At 38.8% G+C, this 22,603-nt stretch overlaps 1 protein-coding gene across 49 annotated transcripts in view; it reads right to left on the bottom strand.

Annotated features, from left to right (window-relative positions):
- Window positions 1-22,603, bottom strand: part of LOC127676254 (zinc finger protein basonuclin-2-like) — a 191,812-nt gene that overhangs the window by 120,791 nt on the left and 48,418 nt on the right. For 45 of the 49 annotated variants that reach the window (XR_007975760.1, XR_007975762.1, XR_007975758.1 and 42 more), the window contains 2 exons: window positions 13,021-13,146; window positions 3,833-4,033 (listed from right to left, as the gene is read on the bottom strand). The exons of 1 other annotated variant lie outside the window; for it this stretch is intronic. Coding sequence is in view for 2 of the 48 variants with exons in the window: in XM_052172143.1 (XP_052028103.1) it covers window positions 3,833-4,033; window positions 13,021-13,146 (327 nt within the window). In the remaining 46 variants the exon portion in view is untranslated. Of the gene's footprint in view, window positions 1-3,832; window positions 4,034-4,890; window positions 4,960-11,456; window positions 11,547-13,020; window positions 13,147-19,541; window positions 19,654-22,603 lie in introns of all 49 variants that reach the window. 3 more of the 49 variants (XR_007975763.1, XR_007975798.1, XR_007975794.1) reach the window with 3 other exon arrangements.

The raw sequence follows: 22,603 nt of genomic DNA, 5'->3' as shown, positions 1-22,603 counted from the left end.
AATAAGACAGAGTTTCACAATGAAATTATGTTGTTAATTTTGTTACATCATTGGGTGAATCCTAAATTACTCCATAATGATGCAAGGCGTCATTTATAATTCTAACTTAGTATCTCACTCTACTCTGAAAAGAGACCTTATTAAGGGATCTGCATTTTATTTGAAACAGGTTAAGTATACCTGAGCAATAATAAAAGGTATAAACACCTCTGGTAATATGGGAAAAGTACACTATCACCATTATCTGTACAGTGTCATTTCTTAAAAAGATTTCAATTAGATCAAACTATACCCGCTCTTAGAGGAAGCTATAAGGATTTTATTTGCTACTTTCTCAAATACACAAACGTACAAATTATGTAGAAAAAACAGCTTTCAAAGTATGATTAAAAAAAAACAAAACAACCTTCCAAAAGCAAGCTCCTTTCTCCTACCACCCCCGTCTGTCTTTTTAACAACACCTTAAGAGAGTATCCTGAGAAAAATAACCTTTGAGGTTTTAAGAGATAAGGAAAAGGAGAAAATGGTTTTGGACATTATCAATTCATAACTGAATCCAGAACTCTCAGTTACAAAAGTCAACAGCTACACCTCTCAAGTATCTTGCTACAAGAAAATATTATTTTTATAAACAAGAATAACAACAACAGATCATATTGATTTTTAGAGGAATAATCTTTGATTTTAGGGAAAATAGTGTAAGGTAGGGAGATGAAGTCAGGAAGTCCCATTTAAAGCTTTAAGGGGAACAGACTTAACTCCACTGAGTCTGAGTCAAATCATTTGCTAATGTTAGATAAAGGAAAGATTTACAGTTAAGGAAATCTAACTTTGTTCAGGGGAAATGCAAGATACAGATTGCTCCATGCCTCTGCCTAGCGTACGTTTAGAAGACACAGACCTAGATTATTCAACTTCAGCGTTCATCAGATTCCCAAGCATACATTTTTCTGTAGCTAACATCATATGTGGTGAGTTCTCTATAGCTCAGTCTTTAAGCATCTTTTACTGGCCATAGTAGTCAGTTTTGTCCAATGCTTAACAAGATAGTCAAGGAAATATTAATTTTTATTCTACTATAGAAAACTGTGAAAAACTGTAGTTAAAAGATTTCATTCACTCTATGAGCTAAATTTTTACTCAGAGATTAAAATAATCAAGCAGAAAAGCCTCTTTTATCCTAAACAATTATATATATAGAATTGTACATATTTGATTAAATTAGAAAAAACCTTTTTATCTTTAGCAAAAGGTGGCTTAATGTGGATATTGAAACTATTATTCTTCAAAACTGTTGACTTTTAAGAGAGCATTTCAGGAATCATTCCCTCCCCCCACCCCACCCCCCATGCACACACTCTGTCCCACTCACACTGAACCAGCACTGCTGACCCACTACCCATAAGGAAAACAAAAACATTAGGCATGCACAGCACAGGCTTATATTTAGGCAGATTTTGAATTTAAGACTACACACTCTGAAATGGCATCTTGAAAGAGAAAGAAAAGCACACCTACACATATAAACATATACTCTTCTTAGATGACTTCCAAAATGCACAAAAGGTAAACATTTAGTAACTATGAAAGTAAATGGGAAGCTAAGCATCACTAACAAGAGCAAAACAACAACAACAACAACACAAAAAAATAATAACAAACTACAGCTAAATGGTTGATTTACAATACTTTTTAAGTTTGTGATTTTCATCCTTTGTCATAGTGTTCTGTGTCATAATCTGTTCATTAAGCATAAAGGCCTTCCCTGTGTCTATTCTCACAGGCACCAAGGCTCACAGTTCACATACATTCATACAGGTACACAAGCAAACACACAGAAAACACCATGGTGAGCTGATCATACAAGTTTCTCTATGAGGAATTTAAATTATTTTCCTAATTCTGACCTATTTTTATGTAATTTGCTTTAATTTCTTTTAGTCCTAAATGGTTTGCATCACTTAAAGTCTCCTTAGATGCAAATCTACTTGGAAATGGGCTCGTGCCAAAGTAGCAATCTAACACATCTATGTGGTTCAATAGCCATTTATCAATTGATCATTATCTCTATCTGTTTTATTAACTCTTTTTTCACTAGATGGAAAAACCTAAAGCAATCTAACCTTTCACAGCATGCATGTACATACACACAACTCATGGAAAACCCGGATTGGTGATATCTAAATTTTAAAGTGGGGCACAAGTTACTAGATTCTAAGGTTAGTGAAAACACACTCTGTTCCAACCACAAGAGAGCCACCCAGACAGAAAAGTGCTTCAGAAAAACATCTCGAAAAGTGTTCTGCAGAGACAAGCAGCATCTCTGTCAGACAAGAAAGGAACTTTTCAGTGTCGGGGGGGGGGGGGGAAAGGATTGCACATAAAGAGTTGCTTACTGGGCTTATTATGTTGATTGCATTTAAATCCCAGCTTACTGGATCAGCAGTTATCAGGGTCCCTCTACAGGATGTCAAATACACCTTATTCAAACACATTTCTCCTATCTAAAACTGGCTGATAAAACTGTTTACCAATTAAATGTTCAAGAGCCGGGCTTTATGCACTTTCTTTGGCAATTGTTATTTCTAAACTTGTGGCAGTTTACAGCCTTGAAAGGAGTTTTATTTCATTACCAAACATTTTAAAATCTACCCCAAAGTATTCAATTTCTGCGAACTCTTACATACACAAGAGCAGTTGCAATTATTTTAAACGAGTGGGGCAAGACCAATCTTTAAGCAACTGCCATCTACTTAACATCCCAGTATATGTGTTAGTACTACTTTGGTGCTGCATGGAAGATAAACTAACTCTTGCTTTGTATGGGTTTGGGGTAGGCTTCTGAAAAGCAAGTGTCTAGGAGGGAGGCACCAAGGGAACTTCCCTCCCTCACTTGAGCACAGTCCAAGAGGAAAGTTTCTGGGTTGTTTCCCCTTTGCCTCCTCTTACCCTCGCTCCCTCGCGGAGCCGGAGAGCCTGCAATTGTGCAAGAGGAGCCGGGCGCGCAGGGCACAAATCACCGAGCGCTTGGTACGGACAGCTGCGGGTGATTAATGATCCGTCCGCTGCTGCCCTGGCGCTCTCCGGGCAGCTCTCCCGGCAGGGCAGCAGCCGAGATGCAGGTGGCGGCTGAGGGAGAAGTGGCTCTGGGAGAACGCAGGGGCTGCGCCGGGTGTGAGTGCACCGTGCCGGGCTGCGGGCGGCTGGCGGCTGGCGGGTGGCAAGCAGAGCTGGCTGCGCCGGGGCCAGGGGAGCACGGGGGAGAGCGAAGGCACCGAGCCACCGAGAGCCGGAACGGAGGCCGAGAGCAAGCCTGAGTGCAGCCTGTCGCCCTTCGGCTTGACCCGGCCGGCAGGGAAGCCTGCACAGCCTCGCTCGGGTCTGAGTCCAGCTGCTCCAGACACCAGAAGTCAAACCCGCTGCTGTGAGGGGCCCGCGCTTTATGACTGTTCAGTTGCAAGACCTACTTCGAGACAGCAGACACTTTGACCAAGTCTTTCACAGTCAGAAAGATACATTTGTTGAGTGGCTTTTTCTCTTTTTCCGCAGGAAACAAAGAAATAAATTAAGGCAGGGCTCAGGCTGCACATGGTGAAACTTTGCAACAAATGCCTTTGCTTTCTCTAACTTCGATGTCTTTCCCCCCTTTTCCTTAAAGAGCCCTTGGGGAAGCCATGAAGTAATACTGCACATTCCAGTAACACAGAAATGACAATATATATGTATTTTTTTTTAATTTCAAAAACATTTAGAAAGAAAAGTAGCAAGAAGAAAAGGGCACATAACAACTCGAGGTTTCTTTAAAAAAAAAATGAAAGAAAAAGTAACTTACCTGTTGGGACATTCTGAATAAGAGGTTAGTATCAGCGTTTTGCCATGTCCCCATGAACCCTGGTTCAGCCGCACTCGTTCTGGTTCCAAACTGCATGGAGTTGTCAGTACAGGAGTCTCTTAAAGTCAAGTCTCTTGCCCTCTTTGGCTCTCTGTCTCTCTGTGTGTCTCTTTCTCTCACATCCACTTCTGCCTCTTCTGACTGAAAAGTGAAGGTGGATTTTTTGAGCTTCTTGGCAGCCAGTAGCAGGAGTACAGTGTAGGTAAGAAGCTGGCTGAACTGTGCATTTCATTTGGGAAGGAGGCGGTCAGAGCTTCCTTCGCACCTTCTGCACAGATATCCCTATCATTTATGCATAGATTGTGACTCCCCTAGCTTGCCTCTGCTCAGTTTAACAGCTGCCTGTCAGGTGCCTAGGCAGCACTGGAGACCCAACCATCAGCTTCAAACCCTCAGCCACTGCATGTCATTGGACAGCAGAGCTAGGAGTTAACTGCACTGTTCCACTGTCAGGCACCAAATGACACTGTACTAACCCCCCTCCAGATACACAGATAGACACACACTGATGCATACTCCACGGACTGTCATGACCACCATCTACAAGGCCAGGGAAAGCTAGGGCTCTTCCCTGGGAATTTTCGCCAACAATGCTTTCTGCTGTAACATGTTATATCCAGCACCAGTCCTTTCTTTAACACTTGCAAAACTATGACACTTAAATATTTTTAATTAAACTGGAAGCAAGTGAAGTATTCATCTGGAGGAGAACATAAAGTTTGCTCAGTGGCTTTTTAAATATTAGCTGCCACAAGTCACACCATAATGCTGGGGCTATTTATAACCACATATAAACTCATAGGGAAAATAATATACAGAGATTTGACCTTATATTATAAAGGGTGAACAAGCAAAGCTACCAGTTAAACATGGAAGATGTACACTAAACATATGCAAAAATAAATATATATCACTTAATACCCAGCACCTCAGGCCATTAATTACCAAATGGAAGGTTAAGTAAAGAGACACTGAAGGAAGAGAAGAAAAATGAATACCTTTTCTTAAAGCTCACATGCAGAATAAAATCCTTTGTTAAAGTTCTCAGGTAAGACATCTACATCAACCTTTTAAATAATAATAAAAAAAAAAACAGGGTAAAAGATGAAGAAAAAAGAAACCTGTCCTATTTCAGGCAAAAAGTAATGCATATAAAAATGCCATTTTTCATTTAGGACCTCTATGGAAAATTCTATAATGTTTCCCTGCCTGATGAAATATAACCCTGATAGCAGGTCATATTTTTAATTAAACCAGTTTTAAAACAAAACAACCATTTGTTAGATAGTATTTATCTCCCTTATTTATGGAAAAAGCAGAACTGAAAAAAATCCACTGTACATAAACATTGTAACTTCAAAATGGAAAGCTAAATTCATGCCATCTCATAAAAGTAGTCAGCAGGAAAAAGCCATCCTTCCTAAACTTAAAATGTAAGGAACATTAATCTTCAGCCACTTACAAATACTGAGGACAAATGTAGCACTCTGTTCGCTCCTTCTTAACGAAAGAATAACAATAAACCTTCCTCTCAGAAACAACAAAAGAAACAGAAAAGCGTTTCGATGGCAGCCTGTGTCATTAGTGGACAATGAGAAAAGATGAGCAACCGTACGCTATGTTGACACAAATGTGCCTTCCCTTCTAGAACTGACATCTCCTGAAAGCTTTTCTGTTAAACTTCCCTCCAGTTCACCACCATTAAGCACAAAAAAGTCTCAAAAGAAGCAAATTCTATATATGAAAGGAGACGAACAAGAACCCAAAGAATTGTTGCCTTAAAATATATTAAGTCCACCTGTGGTCAATAAAAATATTCTTTCGAGGGGGAGGGCGGGAAAATTGCCAACAGTGACTGTACCTTTACTGCTATTACCCACTTAACTCCCTCTAAAATTTGCTAGCCTCTTGATTTCTGAAGTGGCACTCAGTGCCTCAGTCAAGCTGCCTGCTCAGCTCCTGACCTTCCCACTAATGGCTGTTATTTGTGGGAGGCTTAAGGACACTGTCAACAGCAAGCATCCTCCTCGCTCCCCTCAAGCACTGTTGTATCCTCTGCCTGCATGGTCTCTCTGGCCTCTTCTGCTTCCTCTCCCTCTCTCCTAGTCCTTCCCCACTCTCCCTCACTCCCTCTTCCTATTTTTCCAGCCCCACCCCTTTTTCTCAGTTCTGAGATCCTCTTCTTTCCCAGGTATTTCCCCTAACCCCCACACATGCAGGCATGAACGAATGAACGAACACACACACACACACACACCATACCACACCACACCACAACACAAAAATCAACTGGCATGCAGCAGCAAGCACCTGCAGTAATAGACTCTTTCATTAAAACTGTTATTCTGCAAGACTTGAAATTCCCCATGAATTCGGCCATGTCAAAGCCAATATAATTAACTAGAGGCTCAGCAATGGATCAATTACCAGACAAGCAAGTGATAGTGAGATCAATGAAAAATCATCAGCCACATTATCAGTGTTGCAACTCATTAGGGCAAAACTGAGAAATGTGCTCAAAGCGAGCCCAAGCAAGGTGGCATTACAAAACAAAGGGCTAATTTGGAGACCCTGCTGTGAACAATCTGTAACGGAATTAGCCTTTTTCCCCCTAAACTGCACAGCTCCATAACTAAATGTGACAGACTGAGAGAAGCAGTTTATTAAGACACCAACCCCAAGTTTATTTAGTTCATAAACTCTCTCCTAGAAAATCAATACAGTCTGTACAGGGTTATTAGGTTGACTAGCTAATACATCCAAATCTGCTATGCCCAGCCATAGTCCTCTGACAAAATGCTACCCAGAGTATGCAAACCGGTCTCTCTCAGACTGCAAGGTCTAACCGAACAAGTCTGCAGCAAAACTATTACCTAAATATTCCTGCCGTAGCCACGCCTTAAAAACATCAGGATAACCTCGTAAGAGTCACAAGAAAAATCACAACAATTACACAGTACTGTACCTCCTAGATGGATTTTGTCAAACAAAATTTTAGTTAATTCCTAAAATCAGTTAAAAAAAAAAGTAAAAGCTTCATTATAACAACAGACACCAGTCCAAAGAGTTAGCTATATATAAACATGCTAAAGTACAAACTTTGAATGTTTATGTTTTGTTTATTATGTTTAAAACCATTTTTTAATAAATTTTAGAAAATAAAATTCTGACTCCTATAGAAATTCCCAAAATATGTTATGTGAACTTGCCATCCATTTCCATGGGGAAATGTAGAACCTTGATGCTTTTCTAGCCAGTAAGAGACTTGAATTGTTTCCTGAGGCTTTCCATTGGCTCAACATTCTGTAGATTACAGAATAACCCTCTGAAATCCTTTGTATCCAAGTTATTTACAAGTAGGCCATGGGGATAAACATCATTTTCACAATTATTGCTTTCTTCCTGATTCAAAGTCATGTACTTCAGATTAGGGGATCACAAATCTGAAAGGTCACGTGATGCTCCTCACAGTCCCTGAGACTGAGAGTTAGGCTGTGTACACTGAGAGGTCCACCAAGGAGCTCTCAAGGTCCTGAAGAAACTGTAGAACTAGGAGTAACTAACTCTTCTTCATAACACACAGCAGTAACACACACACACACACACACACACATACACACATACAACTCTGAAATACTTTTACAACAGTAACATAAGACCAGGAGACTGGACAAGGTTAGGGTAAGCAGCTCTGGAAATAACTAATGATGTTTTAACACTTACAATGTTTTTATTTATTTATTTATTTATTTATTTATTTATTTATTTATTTATTTTAAAAAAAAAACTGTACTATTAACATGCCATCAGTATACTCAACTGGCTTCAAATTCTAAATCCTAAATGTTAATTTTAAAAAATAGTTTAAATTCAATTTACAGATGCTACAATTACACATTTGTATTTATCAAACATTTCACCAGTCATGTTTCTAATAATATTTTTTAAAGTTAAGCATATATCCTAACCCTGCACTATCTGCACACTATGGATAGTAATTAAAAGTTGTAATTACAGGAAATGCATACTTTTAAAAACCTTTTTGCACATAACTACACACTGTGCATGTACCCTCAATGAGATCCAATTAGTTACAAAGAATTTGCATTTCAGTTAGTGTAGGATAACAAGACTACAGGGAGGTGCAGTGCAATCCCACCAGCAGAGGAAGGCAGTGTGTTCTTTCCTGTTCGCTCTGTAAGCAGTAATTCCCACAAGTGATTGCTTAGAATGTTACTATCTTTTTAATATTTTGTAGTGAGGTGAATTTGGATCTTTTATTTTCTCAAAAATTACACAGTGATGCAAAAGTTAGTCACAGTTACTGACTACTGACAGGCCAAAGAATGCTCTTTTGCATATACTTTTGGAATAAACTAGTTTATTTATTGTGTTGCTTTTTGTTTGTTTGTTTGTTTATGGGAATATAACCCATCATTTCTTTATATATATTACAATTATTTTTTTTAAAGACAGGGTATCATCATGTAGCCCTGACTGACCTGGAACTCACTTTATTGACCAGGTTGATTTCGAGAGATCTGCCTGCCTCTGCCTCTCTAGTGCTAGGATTAAGGGTGTGCTCCACCATACCCAACTTTACTTTTCTTCACTGGATTTAATTTCTTCAAAACACAGGGCTTTCTTAAGGTCATTCTGTGACTGGGAACATAGAAGCTATATAAAGGTCGTGGTTCTGTGCTAAGAAACTCAGGCCCTGCACTAAGAAAGCACTTGAAGGCTTTCTTTCTTTCTTTCTTTCTTTCTTTCTTTCTTTCTTTCTTTCTTTCTTTCTTTCTTTCTTTCTCTCTCTCTCTCTCTCTCTCTCTCTCTCTCTCTCTCTCTCTCTCTCTCTCTCTCTCTTTCAGTTTTTTTTCTTCCCTAGCTAGGACTACAACATAAATCCTGAACAAATATAAAATAAATATATGGCTTGTGCACACAGTTTAAGAAGCATCCGCAGGACTACTGACGGCTTAGAGAACCGCACCTGTGACTCCCTGGGCTCAGTTCTCCCGCTGTTAGCAGACTCTGTAATCTGTAATGACAGTGTACTGGCCTTTGCTCTTCCTTCAGTCACAATTTACTTCCAAAGCTTGGTTAAGTACAGAGCTGGGTTAAAGATCAGTGGTTTTTCATGTGACACACGCTGGGATTCATCTAATGGCTTGTCAAGACAAAACTGTCCCTGTTCTTGCCAAAATAATAAAAATGACGCTCCACGTCGCATGACAATCAGCACTTCCTCGTGGTGGGACAGCTCGAGCTTTCTGTAACTCATCTATTTTATAGAAAAAATATTGCTAACTGGCTATCCACTCTCAGTGTACAGAATCAGGTTGCCATCCTCAAATCGCTTTCCTTCTCAGAACTCTACGGCAGCCTGTAAACTAGTCACTAATGACATGCGACCTTAACATATAAAGGAATGCTGAAGCTCAGGTTCCTAATGCATTAAGGCACATAACTTAATATATGCAAATTATGCAGGAGCAGCAGGCTGGTCTCAGTCACAGAGGTGGGGCAGGCAACTGAGGAAATGTCATTTTTCTTGAGAACGAAGTGTAGGACTTGCTTTGCAACATCTGTTGGTCTGTGTGGAATGCTAACAGATGTGTTAAGTGAAAAAAAAAAAGGAGAAAGAACTAATGAATGAAAACTCCTCTGAACAGATATTTCCCTCACTTCCATACTCCTAAGGAAGAAGGTTGACAGCCACCCTTTCCCCGAGTGAAGCCTGCTACCCTTTCCCCTTGTGAAGCCTGACACCCCTACTTTATTGTGCCATTTCTTTTTCAGACACAAAGTTAAGGAGGAACAAATTTGGTTCAATATAAAGAATAGAAAAAAAGTAAAGCTAATAATAATTTCAATTTTAAATTTTAAATAATAATTTCAATTTTAAATTTTAATTTCCACTTTTTTGTTTGCTTTATAATTGTATAGTTATCTATGTTTATACAATTTGATGAGAGGACAGTAAAATATTCGTTTCCCTTAACACATATAAACCCAAACATAATGAGTACACAAGCACATCTATGTGCACTCTGTGGAGAAAAGAAATGACATTTAAAAGTACTTCTTAAGATCAAGAGCTGCTTGGCTGATAATGTTGTTCATTTGAAATGTAAATAAGTAAAATAACCAAAAAAGATCATAAAAATAAAAAATGATAAATAAAAGATCAAGGTCTGAATTATCTTTTCGGTTTTGTTTGGTTGTTACAGGTTTTTTTGTTTGTGCTTTGTATCGTTTTGTTTTTGAGACAGGTTTTTTTCCACATAGCTCTGACTGTCCTGGAACTTACTATGTAGCTCAGCCTGGCCTCAACTCGAACTCACAGAGATCTGCCTGCCTCTATGAATTATCTTCCTTAATGTAAAGATACTCATCGTTACAATTAAGATTCACCTAATATTTACACCTAAATCTTTGCTTGCCAACAGATTTCCAATTTCTTTCTTTCTATTTCGATCTCTGTAAGAGATGGACAACTGTGCCTCGATTGCCAATGTTCCCAAACGGTAACATCTGGTAATCATGGGTCCTCATCTTTAAATTTTATGGAACCAGGAAAATTTTTATTTAGCAATTGTTTTTCTTGTTTCAGTTTATTCGGTGACTGAGCTGTATGTAGCAGACTGACATGTATGTAGCAGTCTTTAATTCAGGTTAAAAGGATGACGCATGGGCAAGGGGTACATGGGGGTACATGGTGGTTCAGATTTTAATCCCAGCCCTTGGGAGGCAGAGGCAGGCAGATCTCTGTGAATCCCAGGCCACTTTGATCTCTATAGTGAGTTTCAAAGCAGATAGGAGTGAGATCCTATCCTCAAAAAGATATGTGATTCATGCACACCAACAACTAAATGTAACCAAGTGTCATATGTAAATGATCTAAACTACACAGTCTATTACTCTTTCTATTAAAATCTTTATGGTAAGAATTTAGGTTTAGAGTCCATGAATTAGCTAATTTAAAATTAGCTTAAAGGGTCTTTATGAAAAGGAGAAGAAAAATCTAAATTCATGTTATCATCTTTGATTGGCATCTCAATCCTTCTCCTCCAAGAGTCTGTTAGAATTCACTTGTTCCTTCATATTTATAATATTCATATATAACTATATATAAATGCCCGATGGCTTTGACAACCTAGTTGGACATTTCAAAATATAGTAGCTTCAGCTAAAACAGCCGAGGAATAAGACCATTGTTCAATTTTTAAGTAAGAGGACCCAGGCCTTCATTTATAGTCAGTTTTCTGCCAATCCATTATAGACATACTAAATACTCAGATGTGAACTCACAGGAACACCAATCACATCAGTGCACGAGACATATATAATAGCTGCTATGCACTGAGAGAAGAAAATGGTGACCAATACTGACAGAGAAAACCTTATGCAGTAAAAATATATTTATGTGGCCAGAAAAGGAACACAAGCCCCTTAAACAGGGTTCAAGCTACTTCAGAGAGTGACATTAACATTCCCCTTAGGAAAATATTACCTAAACGCTTTACCGAAAAGGAGAAAATGCTCCAATTGACACTTGTCTAACTTGCCTGAGATGCTGTGTCTGACACCCTAGTCAGGGCTGAGCGCCGGAATGCACTTCCAGGAAACACTCAAAGGCTATAATCCATGGATGCTAAAAATCGGAAAATGGACAGATGTGGTTAGGTACAGTAAATCAGGTAGCTTACAAAATGCTAAGGAAATGAGAATCCCTTGGAATCAAGATTCACATTTCAAAAAAAGCATCTTCAGTCAGTACAAATCTTATGCCTACAAAAGATCAAACATTTCCTATTTTGTTTTGATCTAAAAAGTAAAAAAGTGACTTTAATTTTTTTGTGTGTACAAGCAGTGACAAAAGCTGTCTTACTATCACAAGCTTCAGTTGATGTCCTGTGAGAAAAATCTTCTGAAAGAATCAGTGGTATCTTTCCTTAAATGACTATGGGGATAAAAATAAAAAGCAAAAGCAAAAGACAAAAATCCAACAGGCTGGGGCACGGAAGTGCACTGGGGAACTACTTTCATATGACCACGAAAGTTGTGGGATTGTAAAGATAATATTAATGCTTTTATTTACTTCCTTCTAAAAACTGTGGCCTGAGATGCTGGCAGCTCTAGTAAAAATGTCACAGTAATAGTTTAAATTACTGTCAAGAAGGAAGATTGAGATTCACTTCTGCACAAGAAAACCCTGTTACAAGGCTCAATACAAACAAACACACACAAACACACACATACATACATACAAACACATATACAAGTACTCAGAAACACACATACATACATAAATACACACAAACGCACACATACATGCACAAACACATGCACACATACTAACAAACACATATACAAGAACATACACACATATACATACATGCATACATACACAAACATGCACAAGCCCTTACAAACTACTTAGACACAAAAACATGCTTACACACAAAATCATGCATATGCCCACACAAACATACATTTAAGTGAAAAACATTGATGCAAAGAAAATTTGTATGATTTCTGGAGTGTTTTTCAAATTAAAAAAATTTAAATGGGAGAGTGGGGGCCTTTGGTGTAGGACCTCGGCTGGACGCAAGCAGGCAGGAAGCTTTTCACACACAACTGCACTGTCTGTCCATCAGCTGATGTCCTGGTTATGCTCATCTTAGGGAAACTCATTAGTCTGCACGTGTATGTGTGTGTGTGTGTGTGGGGGGTGTCTGTGTGTGTGTTACATATGTGTTACATTTCAATTCTCAAAGATTACTACCCTAACACATCCATTTTAAAAACAGTGACAATTAGAATAAATCTTCCCTAGAACTATGTGTAAAAAATGAAAAGTGGAAAAAGGGGATGAAATAAAAGAAGACACTTTATCACAATCAAAATCATTCGAATTATTGCCACAACATTCTACTTCATGCAGTATCTTCAGAGGTTAAAAACTGTTGAGAAGCAAGTAAACACATTAATTTCCTAGCGTGCACATGAGTGTGAAAGACAGTAAGAGGGTGGAACAAAGAATAATTATGTGGGAACAAACCTCAATAGGACAGTTAGAGAATGTGAGCATATTTAAGTGACTTAAATAAGAAAGAACAACATACCTCAAGTTGAGATGGATCAACTCCACAGCATGGGACTTTAAAATGTGCTTGCCAGTCCTGGTCACCAAGCCTGCCTTCTGATTTGTAACTGAGGCAATTTGGAGGTGGGGAGGGCACAAAATGTGCCTGTTGAGAGATTAGAAGAGGAAATTTTATATAGTCTGTAGGCAGTATTTTACAGAAATCCTGGTTGCATCAAGATACTTTATCTTAAAAACTACAGATATAATATACTCCTCTGACCATTCAAACACTTGTAAAAAGAGTTAATTACTAAGGTGTATAACAACCAACAGTTAAATATATGAAGCATAAGAAAACAACAATGAGGAATAACAGAATAGCTCACTGAGGGGTGACAGGACAGGGGAGCCACTCAGGGCTTCTTGAGTGCAAACCTGTGTGCTAAGAAGCCAAACCAGCATTGCACTTAAGATTCTTTCTTTAAGGAGGAACTGGACAGTCATGTGGGTATCTGACACCGGGGCTGCCAGACACAAGTTCTACCACTGAGCCACACTCCAGTCAATACCCCAACTTACTCCATTTTCTTCTACTAATCATCAAGAAAATCATTATAAACCTTTTTACTCACTGTTGAAGAACTATTTATCAAGCTTCACATACCAAGCACAAGAAGCTGTGGGGAACACCAAAATAAGACATGATCCCTGCTCACAGGTTTATAATCTACTACAGAATAAAAGTCATGCGCGAAAACGACCTTACACAAATAGAGATAGTGTTAAGGCAAGCACAGTAGATCCTTATGATTTAGGGAAGGATGCCTTCCCACTGATATGTGAAAGAAGCATCTAAGCAAAGGCTGCCTTTGTTCTAGGCCCTGAGAGACCACCAATATTCCTCTAGAGAAGTGATCTAGTTTCACTAGGGCGCAGGGAGGATGATGGATAAAGCAGTAATAAATGGGAAGATGCGTGGGTAATGGAACTATGGGTAAGAGTCCCACAGTCCACTCAGTTGCTATTCTGTTATCCACCAAGTGATCAGCCAACTCTACAAAAAGACAACCTCAACACAGGGTAAATATTAATATTTTTAAAGAAAGTACATCTGTGACAACACATTAAAACATAACTAAAAGGAAGCTAAGAGATCAATCAGGGAACTATTATAATAAACAGGTAAAATAAGCAGATAAGGCTGATGAAAAAAAAGCAAAATACAAAAGACACTGTGGGAATGAAATTAAAGCTTTAAGAATGACAGACAGGACATGTGTAAGGACATGGGACAGATAGCTCACTGGTTAAGAGCACGCTGCTCTTGTGGAGAGCCCAAGTTAGTTTTCATGTTGGGTGGCTCACAACTGCCTGTAATCTTGTAATTCCAACTCCAGGGGATCCAATGTCTTCTTCCAGCCTCTGTAGGCACTTGCATGGATGTGCGCACACAAGTCCCCCTCCCAAGATGCAGACACATACACACGATTAAACATGTGGTTCACAAGAGCCAGTGTGACACTAGGGATCTGGCTGGCAGCACCTTCTAGAGAAAGGAGAATACAGTTGAGCTCAGTCTGAGGAGCAAAGGAATGTGTGGTTTGGGGCAGGAACAGTAAAATAACCTTGGGGCTTGAAAAGCTAGCAGGGTTTAAAGAAGTGTCCCTAGGAACAGACAGCTTGTTTTCCACTATGGGAGGTTTAAAAAGAAAAATCTAGAGTGAGCGAAGGGCACCAAGACAGTTGAGAGAAGGATATTGAATATCTAAGCCAGAAGGAAAATGATATAAAGGGTCCTAGGAGAGAATGTGGTAAGAACACAAATGAAAAGGTTCTCTGAAGAGAGGAAAAAAATCCCTCAGACACAAAGGAATGATATAGAAATTTTTCCCTGGTAAGAAATTCAGGCATTAAGGCCAGGCAGTGATGGATACCCCTTTAACCCCAGCACTCAGGAGGCAAAGGCAAGTAGATCTCTGAATTTGAAGCTAGCCTGGTCTACAGAGTGAGTTCTAGACAGCCACGGCTGCCCAGAGAAACCCTGTCTCAACCCAACAAAAACAAAGAAATTCAGGAATTGGTGTGTGTGCGTGTGTGTGTGTGTATGTGTGTGTGTGTGTGTGTGTGTAAATAGGACCTACTCAGTCTACTCAGTTGCTTGCATATACATGCTTTGAGGACCAGACACTTGGCATTGAATAACCAATTAGAGGGCATCTTCCATAGGGAAGACAACCTCTCTCAGCATCCCTTAGTTGCCTGTAGTTCTTGTCTGAGGTTGGGGTCCCACAGGATTTCCCTCTTCCACTTTCCCCCCCTCATTGTCCTTGTTAGGCCCTGCCATATTGTAACAATTAAAGAATATGAGGCCAGAAACTTGAGAAGGAGCAAGGGTGGGGCCATGGAAGTTGTTAGAGGAAGGAAAGGGAATGGAGAGAAATGATGTAATTATATTTTACTTAAAACAATAATAAATACACTTAATGTTTTTAAAAAGAAACACAGATATTACGACTCCAGTTAAGAGCACAAACTAGAGAACAACTGGAGAAGAGAAAAGGAACAGTCTACTTAAAAAGGCACAATGAAGGTCAGAATCCATGAGCGGTGACCAGAAGACAGGTCAACTGCAGAGAGGGCTGCCCCTGAAAGTACTTAGGAAGTCTCCTCCCAGTCAAGACAATGTTGGCTTTAAGACAACGCATTGGGCTTAGTAGTTAAGAACATGTACAATTTTTTTTTTGCATGGGATCCAAGTTCAGTTCCCAGTACCTACATGAGATGGCTCACACCTGCTGTAACTATAGCTCCAGGGGATTTGATAATCAGGTGCATACATACATACATACATACATACATACATACATACATACGTATGTACATAGGTGCATTCGTTTTCTCTCTCTCTAAGATTTATCTTTTAAAATTTAAAGAATGTTTTTTTTTAAAGGCGTAGTTAGGAGTTGGAAATACTGACACTGAAATCTGAAATACTGAAAACCAATAAAGGGTTCTGAATGCAGAGAGTAATGCCTTGCTCCAGAACATATAGCCCAGGAAAGAAACAGAACTTTGGGAACTATAGTGGTCACATACATTCCCACACTGATGAGTTCATGTAAAAGAATTAAAATGCCAAGAATACATTTTGGACCAAATTATTTGTTATTTATTCATAAACCTAATTCTAAATATATACAGAGCATTTTTTTTTAAAAAAATGGCTGCAAGTTTACTCCTGGCTAAAGAAACTCCACAAAGCAAATAAAAACTGGAAATATTTTGAACTATATCACATATATGATTTGAATTAAGGAGAGAGGAGATGTCTAAGAATATTGCTTCATTAGCAGACATGAGACAAAGCTGAGGAGGTAAGGCCCCCATCCCTTACTGCTAACTCCTACCTCCAGGCCCATGTGATCCTAAGTCACATCAACTCTCTACCCAATTAGTGAGGATTGCATTAAGAGAACTCAGCACTTTTAGTCCAGAATCCCTCTAGAGACCAGGGAAATGATGAGTTCCATCACATGGCCAGTATCAACAGCCACTGAACAAATACCTCAGGGACATGGACAAAGACATTTATCTGCTGTGCTGGCAGCCACTACAACCAGCCTTCCTAACAGAGTCCTTTCTGTAAGGACCGCTGTCTAAATGACCTGTCATATAGCTTTATAAAATAGCATTAATACTGTGGGCCAAAATGAGATTGATCTTTGAGCTTCGTGGTCTCCTGTTGTCAACAGTGCATTATAAAACCAATACTAAATACTTTATAAACAGGTCTCCCTACAGTGTATTAGAGAAACAGTGCATATTTCATGCTCCATAGTTAGGCAGCCACATATCCATCAGGCTAATAAATTATTTATTAGATACCCCGAAGTGCAATAAGAGTCAATAAACTAACTTCTGAATACTTGTATGCAAATATTTCAATGGAAATTGTAACCTGGATGAGAAAACATTCTCACTAACAATGGCAGATGGAAGACCCTCTCTCAAGTATACCATTAGAAGGGAGCACATATGTTGAGAGAGAGAGAGAGAGAGAGAGAGAGAGAGAGAGAGAGAGAGAGAGAGAAGAAATTCCTGTTTAGAAGATAACTTTTGTTACTGAACTTTAAGCGATACCCAACAGCATACACATTTCTTCTGTTTGTATATACAGGCCTCTGATTCCCCCATCCTCAGGGAAATAATAATTGGTAGAAACATGTCTATCATACCTCAACTCAGATGACAGCTCCTACTAATGCTTTGCTGTTGTGATCTCAAAGAAACTATGCAATGCCTTGAGAGTGTATACAACAAGGTCTGTGATATACATGCAGTAAGGAATGCAGAAGTTATTAACCAAAGATTTAAAGGAACTTTAATTTATTTTTTCGTTTCTTTTTTTCTCCCCTTGTATTTTTGGTTAAAGCTGCCAAGCCCTTAGATACAAGTGATGCAGTCCCCAATGCCCAGTCCAACATCACTAGACTAGAATTAATCAATGGTTAATTCTACCATTTCTGAAAGAGGACCTTCTGTTCTAGAATGTATTCCAGCCCTTCAAAGAAAAAATTTCTTCAGCTGGGAGTTATTTCTCAAACTATCAGAGGCGTGGACCTCTGTGTAGTATTGCGGTGCCATGGTTTCACATGCTGGCCACATTAATAGTGAAGAGCAAGCATCTGTAACCCACAGATGTGTGTGCTCCAGTCCCAAAGCACCCGCAGGGCCGGTGCCAATGCAAACCACTCTTCCTGTCCCACATCGGAACCACACTGGTTTTCTTCAGGAGCCAGAGACTCGAGATACAGTTCTGAAAATGGGGTTTTTGGTACTTTCCACTCACGTGATGGGTATGGACTGTCAAGAAGAATACTGTCAGGGTCATTGGCTCTTTTCCTTCTCCCCACCCCACATCAAGTGGATAAGCTAGAAAGGGGAAAGTGAGGGGGGAGTGCAGTGGAGGACAGGCTCAATGAATAGCAGATACATGTATAAAATGTGCGTATATGCACAATGAATATATACAGTGAAAATATTGTTTTCAGAGAAGGAAAAGCAAAAGTTATAGTATTGAAGTATCCTAAAAAGCCCCTGGGAAACAACCTAAACAGATAAACATACAGGGTTTTTTCCCCCACAGTATTTTTATTTTTCTTCCTAATATCTTATAGTTTTATTCCTATAGGCAAGAGTTTTGAAGGTTGAAACACATTTTATGAGGTTTAGGTGAAAAAAGCAGAAATAAAGGAGGAGCATGAGTGAGATGATTTCACATTACTTTCTCAAAAGACACATCCCTGAGTCCTAGGCATCATGAAAGCGGATAGCAAAGCACAGACTGAGACTAACTTCTTTGTATTATTTTTGCTACTACAACCACTACTGCTAAGATGACTCTTCATATTAATGACTTTGGTATGTAGACAAACTATAAAAGATGCAGTCTCTGACCTCAAGTACTTATCGATGTCTGTGGGGATTTACCACTCCTGCTAGATTTACTTTCTTCTTCATACTCTAGCCCAGAGGAAGTGGTCATCACTCAAGACTTGGAGCCTTTCCATGAGTGGGGTTTATATATGGCAAGGAGAAGGGGTATTTGCCCTTGGACACAGATGGTACTAGATCCAAAGCTTAGTGAGTCTGGTTTGCTTGCAGCAAAGAGAAAGACTAAAATTTCTTTTTAAAAAATGACAATGATCTAACTGAGCTTTATTAAAAAAACATAAGTATAAAAGTACACAGTACTCAGTATTTTATCCTATCACGCACATGTATGCACTGAACTGGTATCATACAGCTATCTCCATATGACTCAGCAGCTTCTGCCATACAGCAGCCCATGTGCCATTTATTCACATTGCATGCCCAGCAGTCAACTGTGTATGTGGTTAGAAGTCCAGCAAGGAGACTTTTTTTAAACATAGGATTGACCATCTGTAGAAGCTTTTACTTACAGGTCAAATCACTTAACCCAAATTTTCTACCTCCAAATGATAATAGTAGAAGTAATTCATAGAATCATTGTGAAAACCAAATACTTTGGTTAGTACAAAAGGTATACCTAGTTTCTAGACATAGATACTCAACAAATATGAATATCTCTCTCTCTCTCTCTCTCTCTCTCTCTCTCTCTCTCTCTCTCTCTCTCTCACACACACACACACACACACACATATGCACAGTATGTGTGTGTGTGTATAGATTTCAAACTAGATGGCTTTGGGCATTTTTGTTTGGCCTGTGTTTTAATTAATGGCCAGCATATAAAGTTCACATATAAAGGGTGAGTTAGACAGAGACAAAAGGTAAGTGTTGGGAAACTAAAGGTATAGCATAAATATTCCTTTTCAACAACTGTACACTGGGGTGGAACAGAAGTTACTGTCTTTTTAGCAGGCACCCCTCCCCCACCAGTCTCTTCAACCATCACCTGTTTTCCTCATTTTGTTTTTTGCCTGGCTACTTGAGCCATTCAAGTACTACATATGGAGAGTTCATTCCCACCCACAAAGGAAAATGGTATTTAAACAAGGCTGGCCTTGAACTCACTGAGATCCACCTTCCTTTGCCTCCTGAGTGCTGGGATTAAAGGTGTGTACCACCATGCACAGCTCCAGACGTTTTCCATTGCATTTTCTTTCAATCAATGGAAATCTTTTCTCTGAAAAATGAAGATGTGAATTCTGAACATGGGGGAAGAGCAGTGCAGAGCCTGGGTTTCTTAGCCTTTGTAATTTGAGGCATCCTGCGGGGAGGTTGGGGTGACTAATTTAATATGATTGCTTTACAACCAAGGAAACTGAGGCTAAACACAAAATAAGTTGGTAACAGAACCAGGACCATTTTCTGGGCTTGGGTCTACCATATTGCTTTGACAGCAGAGTTTAAAGCAGTGGCCATATATTGAAAACTCATGGTATACCAGAGTTTCTCCTATTGACCTGACAAAACCAAATATTAAACTTTCAAGAAACTTCCCAGGCAAATTGTATTTAAACTGAGAACTTAAAATAGGAAAGACTGGAAGTCATCAACAGTTGGACAGATTCTAGCTCTTTGCATATAGCCCCATGAGCCAGACAATGAACTTTTCCAAGCACAAGCCCTGGTAGATACTCTGACTCGTGGCTAACTCCAGCACTGGGCATTCTATATACAGTACATAGAAACAACAGTGTTTCCATGTCCTGCTTTCCAGAGATTGCAAAGCCAAGCCATATCCTAAGAGTTAAGGAAGAAAGCAAATATGTCCATTGGCTAAGATCACTCACTCTATAAGGCATAGTGACAAGTTACATAATGATGGAATTGGTCAAAAATCCAGCAACTAGAATTCTTACCTTAATCATTATAAATAGACATTTATTGCATTCAATGTTCACCTGCTGTATGCCAGATACTGTGAAAAGGATCAAAATTCCCCTACATACATTCCATTTTTCTTTTCATAAGCCTTATTATAAAAATGCAAATAAATAAAAACACTACATACCAGACCCAAAGCCTATGTAAGGTAATGAACTTATGTTCTGTTAGAACTGCAACTCAAAGTGGAATCTATGAAGTTTCATATTAAATTTTACTCTTTAAGTATTGAATATATTTTATGTATTCATCTAATAAAAAAAAGCCCAAATCCATGACAGCATTTCAATCAGAAAAAACTACTCTGTTCCCTTAACTCATCAATGACCTGAAATCAATGATCACATCATTCCCTTGTGCTTAGCTTTTCTTCATGTTACAGGGTATCCACAAGTACATTTGTCAACATCTACACATACGTTAGTGACTTGATTCTGCATGAGAGAAAAGATGTGATTCATTTGTTTCTGAGGTCATGTGACTCAGGCCCTGCAGTTTGAGTCCAGTAAGTCCTTATACAATTTCTTGATAATTGTTGAGCATGACATAATTAGAAATGCCCTCATGTGTCAAAAGGGTGGAGATGGTGCTTCTGTATGACAAAACCAGTTATGTTTGGGTATGTCTTCAAACTCATTTGTCAAAACTACATTCGTGGACAATATCAATGCAACTGTCAATGAAATCCTGCTCTTCTTAGCAATCATCAGATGTTGGTTATATATTTGACACCATGACACTATTAAAATGATTTTTTCTTTGTCTTGATACTAGGGATAAACACGGACCTCAAATATGCTAGGCAAGCACGTTATCACTGAGATACATCCCTGGCCCAGCAACCTCTGATTAAAAGATAAAACCTATCTATGAAGATGTTCTTAATTCATTCAGTTCATTGGAGTACCAAAATAGGCTGTTACCAGTCTTCATGTAAGGAAATCTTATAAATTACCACACATTTTTTTACTATACCAAATAGCTTTTATTCCTTTATCGTATTTAAACTTAATAAATATTTAACACATTTAAAACACAGTAAGGTACATACATGGTCACCATAACAAGTTAACAAAATTCCAATGTCTTTAAACAAGAGAAACTTACATTCTGTTGGGCAGGTCTCACTGAACCAAACTCAAAGTGTAGCATCTTCAAGAGGTGCTAATAGACAATCTGCTTCCCAGTCCTCTCCAGGTTCAATAGGCTGTCTGGATTACTTGGCTTGTGCCCCCTTGTTCTATCTTCACAGGCAGGATGCTATATCTGACCATTCTTCCTTCCAGTATTATAGCTTTCTCCCTCACCATAGCTAGAAAAACTTCATAACTCTTAACTACCCATGCAATTAAATTAGGTCTACATAGATTACCCCGGAGTACCTCCCTCATCTCATAGTCCTTAACCTTAATCACATCTCTAACATCCCTAAGGTTAAGATTTGCAGGCTCTTTTATTGTCAATGTATGTGGTGTGCATGTCTATATGAAAGTGTTCGTGTGTGTCTGTTGGTATGAAAGGTTGATGTTGGATGCTTGGCCACCTATTTCTGCAGGGTCTCTCAACTGAACCCAGAGCTCACTGGTTCACTTAGTCTAGATTATGAGCTTATTCTAGGCATCACTTATCTCTGTTTCCCAAGCACCAAAATGACATGTGGACTGTTATTTAGTAGTCCTGACATTTATCTAGGTACAGGGGATCTACACTCATGACCTCATGCTTGAATACCAAGTACTTTTACTGCACACAGCAGCATGTGCTGGGTGAAATTTGCAGGTTCTTAATATTTGTACACAATGAGGGGCTATTGTACTGTTGACCAGACAATCTACGTAAAATTTTCAAGTCAACATCCTCACAGTGAGAATTTACAGTATTCCTAACTATTATGGTGTGGTGTATCCACCTTGTCACAACAATTAAAAGCTTCAAATAATCAATTAATTTTATTTATAGTCACACATATATACACTTAAAAAATACCTAAAAATATATTTATCTTTCACTTGGATGGGTGAAATATTCTGTGATCAGTTTGTTTGTGTTCCACACAGTGATTCCTGAGCAGATTTGTTTTCATTTTAAAGTCATAAATTCTAGGAAACTAATTCATCTAAACTTTGTTATCATACCTAACTGCATAGTAACAATTTTCAGATTACACCAGAAAGCAGCGTAGAGAAACAGTGTGCCAATTACACATTACTACTCCAACAATAGGCTATAGCTTCACACTTCAACAT

The sequence above is a fragment of the Apodemus sylvaticus genome, unplaced genomic scaffold, assembly GCF_947179515.1.
Source record: "Apodemus sylvaticus unplaced genomic scaffold, mApoSyl1.1 scaffold_175, whole genome shotgun sequence".
In the NCBI taxonomy this organism is placed as follows: domain Eukaryota; kingdom Metazoa; phylum Chordata; class Mammalia; order Rodentia; family Muridae; genus Apodemus; species Apodemus sylvaticus.
This window is presented reverse-complemented; position numbering and strand designations above follow the sequence as displayed.